This window comes from Nicotiana tabacum, chromosome 4, assembly GCF_000715075.1.
Source record: "Nicotiana tabacum cultivar K326 chromosome 4, ASM71507v2, whole genome shotgun sequence".
Taxonomy (NCBI): Eukaryota; Viridiplantae; Streptophyta; class Magnoliopsida; order Solanales; family Solanaceae; genus Nicotiana; species Nicotiana tabacum.
Window position 1 is genome coordinate 68911172 of NC_134083.1, and position 5558 is coordinate 68916729.

A 5558-nucleotide genomic window follows, 5' to 3' on the forward strand; every position below is an offset into this window, starting at 1 on the left:
AGCGAATAGAAGCGAGGCGTGCTTCAAACTATCTAGAACAACTGTGTCTTCAGAGGAAATGTGGATGAAGATCTGAACAATCACTTGATGGATTTTGAGAAAATCATGAACACCTTCCGGTACAACGGAGTGTCAAAAGATACAGTATACTTAAGGGCATCCCTTTTTCACTAAAGGATGACGTGAAGCACTGGCTTCGTAGCTTACCAAGAGGGTCGATCAGGACATGGGAAGAGATGGCTAGAAAGTTTCTCGACAAATATTTCTTAACTGCAAAAACGGTGAAGTTCAGAAGGGAAATTCACAACTTCTGCCAGACGGACACTGAAATAGTTTTCGAGGCTTGGGAAAGATACAAGGAGATAATGAGAACGTGTCAGCATAATGGAATTGAATTGTGGATGCAACTCCATAACTTTTGGGATGGACTGATACCCCCCTCACGACGAACTCTGAACATTGCAGTCGGAGGTCCTTTAATGAAAAAGACTCCTGAGGAGATTGTGACAAATCTTGATGAGTTATCTGAAGATGCTAACCAGTGGCCTGCTCAGAGTAATGATAGAAGAAGATCAATTGGGGTTCATCAAGTAAATTCTAACACCACAGTGCAATCCTAACTAGACGCCATGGCCAAAGAGATACGAAAGTTGACCTTAGCCAAGGTCCAGAGCCATCCATCGCCAGTTTGTGATTTCTGTGGAATGGGTCATCCAACACATGAGTGTCATGCCTTAGCTGCAGATGAATGGTAAATGTTATGGGAAGCTTTGATAGAGGCAACCACCAGAGTAGTAATAATTTCAATCTTATGAGAGAGAGGCACCCATGCTTTTCTTGGAATTCACCCAGTGGTAGCCTGAACTCATGGAAATAAAGTAACTCTAGACCCTAGGGACAAGGAGCTCCAAGTTTTCAAAATCAGTAGAGGTAGCAATATCATCCTCCACAGTCCAATCAGTCTAGCATGGAAGATATGATGAAGGCCTTTATTATTAAGACAGATGAGAGGCTTGACACCCACAGTGCAGTTATCAAAGAACTGGGCATATCTTTTCGAAACCTGAAAAGACAAGTTGGGCAACTAGCCACTCTATTGTCTTAGAGGGTTCCAGGAACGCTCCCTGCTAATACTGAAAGAAATCCAAAAGGGAAACTAAATGCAGTGTCTTTGAGGAGTGGGCACAAGTTGGAGGATCCCATAGCAAAGTAAAAGGATAAGCCGATTGAGAGACATGTAGAGATTGTGGACCAACAGAAAAATAACAACATCCAAGAATGAGGAGTGATGGTAGATGAAGATTTGAAGAAGAGGGGAAGATTAGAGCTCAGAAAAAAAAAATCAACAAATAATGAGACTGAAGATAGCAAGTACATGCCAACTCTACCTTTCCCCCGGAAACAAAGAAGAGAGAAGTTGGACAAACAATTCGAGCGCTTTCTAGAAGTGTTCAAGCAGGTGCATGTGAATATACCTTTCACAGAGGTGCTCTCTCAGATGCCAGCTTATGCTAATTTCATGAAGGAGATATTGTCCAAGAAGCGGAAAGTGGAAGATACATCGGTTCTCAAGCTGACAGCGCATTGTAGTGCCATCTTGCAAAATAAGATCCCTAATAAATGTGGAGATTCAGGGAGTTTTACTATACCTTGCTCTTTAGGAAGTACTATATTTCAAAAATCTTTGTGCGATTTAGGTGCTTCTATTAATCTTATGTCATTGTCTATTTTCAGGAAATTAGAGGGAGAGACTGGAGAAATCAGGTCGATACCTATATTCTTGCTGCTGGCGAATCAGACCACAATCATACCTAAAGGAATGGTGGAAGATGTGTTGGTTCGGGTTGGCAAATTTGTAATCCCTGTGCACTTCATTGTGGTGAACATGTAGGAAAATATGGGGGTCCCTCTGATTTTAGGAAGACCATTCTTGGCTACAGGCAGAGCAATTCTGGATATCTAAGAAAGACAGCTCATGCTCAGAGTGGGAGATGAAAAGCTGATTTTCAAAATGGAAGGAGAAAGAGGGGCCCTGAGGGAGAAACTTGGAGAGAGTCAAGCAGATAGGTGTGGGGTGTACCTAAAGAAGGAGGGAAAAAAGCTCTCTGCGTGGATGTGTGCACTGGGTCGGGCGTGCAATGGAGATCCCGACTTCGATTCGGACCCCAACTAGATGAATCGGGCATGCAAAGGAGATACCGACTTTGATTCAGACCCCAACTAGATGAATCAGGGAAGTTTCCTTTACCTCTTGCTTTTTATTTGTGTGTCTTGGGGACATTCCATAATTTAAAGTGTGGGGTGGAGAATGTATATATGTATATGTGTGTTTGTAGGCATTTCTTTTGATGCTTTTGAGATTTTTTTTGACTTTTCCCGACGATGGATTTCCTCGACTGTCTTCTTGAGGGATCAAAGCCGAAGAATAAATAATTTGTTTTTCTTAGGTAGTGTAATAATTCCCCCTTATTTTTTCTTTATGCCGCAATTCTTTTTCAAGGTTTTTGGTTGAACCGTGTATAGTTAGTTTTTCTTTTAGTAGGAGTAGTGAAGTCTTGTGCTATGTATGAAATGGAGATGACTTTCCTTGACTTTGTTGTGACTTGAGAGCGGTGAGTTCCTTATTTGTGACACCTAGGCTCAGTTTTTGACTCGTCTATAAGTGCCTTAAATAATTTGATTTTAAATTTACTTAACTGTTTTGACTAGAGAGTCGAGATATATCCAATCTTGAGTGAGTTATGTGCCAATGTGTGTGTGAGGTTTTGTGATAGTCTGTACATGTCGGTTGATGTATAGAACCTTCCCTGTGTGTTTGCAAAGCGAAATAGTAGTCTTGTTTAGTCTAGGACGTGATATAGGTATTTCTTTGTTGATCCACACATATGCTTGTACCGACCTAATGAATATGTATCTTATTTAGCCCTGTTGAGCCTATATTCCTATTTCTTTGGCAACCACACAAGCTTGACCCTACCTTTGTTTGAATTGTCTATCTATTTGAACCTTTTACCTCTCGTGAGCACTTGACTTTGTATGAGCTTGTAAAATCTAAGTGAGGTATGGTCGAGTTTTGAGTGGAACTATAGAAAAAATGAGAAAGGTGCACTAGTTGAAAAATTGTGAGAGCCATTTGTAGAGAATTGAAAAATTGTGAGAGCCACTTGGGGCGGCACTGCAGTACATTTTGCTACTTGGGGCGGCACTTGGGGCGGCGCTGCAGTAAATTGTGAGAGCAACTTGGGGCGGCGCTATAGTACATTTTGCTACTGTATGTCAGAACTTGCTCTCTAAACTTCCCCACTAGCACCCTGCATGGGGCGGCGCAGGGCGCCTGTGTAATTTTCTCAGAGTAGTTGTCCTGTTTTGGCTTGAAAAATGTAATTTCGCCTGGGCCCACTCCTATAAGGTATAAATACACCAAAAAGACATTTTTGAAGGGACTTTTGACCTTGGAACCTTTGGAAGAGCATTGGAGGCTACAAGACACATGATTCCATCATCTTTCCATCAATGCAATACATGAGTTTGGATTGTAACGTTAGATTGATTTTTTCTCAATCTTTAATTATATTTTTGATGACTTTCTCCATGATTATGGAGTAGTTTACCTTAGAGTTTGACGGATATGATGTTTTGATAAATATTTGTGGATTTTAACTCTAGTTCTTGCTTGAATTCGTTTATGGAGTTTTGAATTGTTGAAACTTTATTCATCAGTTTATTTAATCGAAATAGGACTATTTTGGTGATTATCTTTGCATTATTTTGTCTGATTTAATTCATTGATTCTCTTAAGTAATCGGAAGAGCTTGTTGGATTGTTGATTAAATCAAGTTAGGAGAATATTCGAGAGACGTTTTCCTAAGGACCAATCCATTAACGCATGCTTGCATACTTCACAGTGCTTACATTAGTTCATCTCGTAGAGTTAAGATTTAATCGAGAGAGGAGTCTTGACTACACGTTTGAACTAATCATCGAGTGAATTCATGAGAATTATTAGAATATTAGAGTGAATTAAACTAGAGTTAAGTCCTAAATAGCTATCTTGAACCTATCATGTCAAACCCTTATCCCTCACATTGATAAGAAACCACTCTGCGAATCCCTGATTCCTTGTTGTCAATTGTCAATTGCGTTATTTTAGTAGTTAAACTTAAATCATAATCATTTAACTCAAGTGTTGATCCTCCTGAATAGCGATTAAACCAGGAATTACTTGAACATTGTTTAAATTCAATTCCTGTAGAGACGATATTATACAATACTATCTTTGATTAGTGAGCATCAATTTCGTGTTGTGTTTTTCGCTTGTCAGTATCACACATTTCGTTTTGAGAGAACCAGGTTCCTTTGTAGTAGATACTTTTTCAACAAAAACTTTTTTTTTTCTGTTGGGATTGAAACCTTGCTTTACAAGAATCTTTGAAATGGCCAGTATTACCACAGTGAGTGCAAAGCCAGTTATTAGGAAACATACTTGCTATGTGGGTTGTAGGGAGCCTTTTCTTTTTGGAATCCGATTATCTCACGACCCAAAATCCCACCACAAGCATCGTGATGACATTCAGTCTCTAAGACTAGGTAAGCCGATTACAATTACATTTGGGCCTTTTTTCTAAAACATATAATTTAATACAAGTGTCGAAACCAAAAGCGGAAACAAATATTAAAACCTCCCAAGACTAGTAATACTGAGTCGCGAACTCTAACTGAGTACATATAGTGATCCCAAGGATTGAATATACAATACTGTTCGAATAAGAGTAGACAGTACAATAAAAATGGAAAGATTCTGGGGACTGCGATGACCAAGCAGCCCTACCTTGAATCCCTGCGATCACACTCTAATCTCTGTCAGAATCCGATATCTCCAATACCTGGCTCTGTACAAAAATGTACAGAAGTGTAGTATGAGTACACCACAGTCGGTACCCAGTAAGTATCAAGACTAACCTCGGTGGAGTAGTGACGAGGTACTGTCAAGACACTCACTAGTCATTTAACCTGTGCAATATAGTAACATACATGGATAATAGAAAATAAGTAGCAGTGACGACAACAAAGATCAATCAGGGATATGAACAACAAGGCAACAAGAACACCATAAATATTGCTCAAACGAATAAAGAACACAAGTACAACCAATTAATCAAATCCTTCAAATATAAATCTTTTACATATAAGTTTTTCAAATAAAAATCTCTCGAATATAATTCTTTCAACTAAATATCCTTCAAGTATAATTTTTTCAAATAAAAGTCACTCTGTGACACCTCATTACATAATCATAAAAATACGGGTTTCAGCCCACTTTCATATTTTTACGGCATCTCATGCCCATATATTTATTACAACCGCACATATAACTTACATACCAAAATATCAATGTATATAGGATCCACATGATCAATTTATTTTCAATAAAGTAAGTTTATAATTTTTAAACCAAGTAAGAAATCAACAAAAAAATGAGTTTATTTGTGAACTCGTTTGGGGTGAAGAAAATGATATTTCAATTAAAATGAAGCATCCGATAGCTACTGATTTGGATG

At 38.7% G+C, this 5558-nt stretch overlaps 1 protein-coding gene across 1 annotated transcript; it reads left to right on the forward strand.

The window, feature by feature from the left end:
- Positions 1-1288: 1288 nt before the first annotated feature.
- LOC107797304 (uncharacterized) lies at positions 1289-1891 on the forward strand. Its single transcript, XM_016620180.1, has one exon. It carries the CDS (start codon positions 1289-1291, stop codon positions 1889-1891), a length of 603 nt encoding a protein of 200 aa, XP_016475666.1.
- Positions 1892-5558: the final 3667 nt, after the last annotated feature.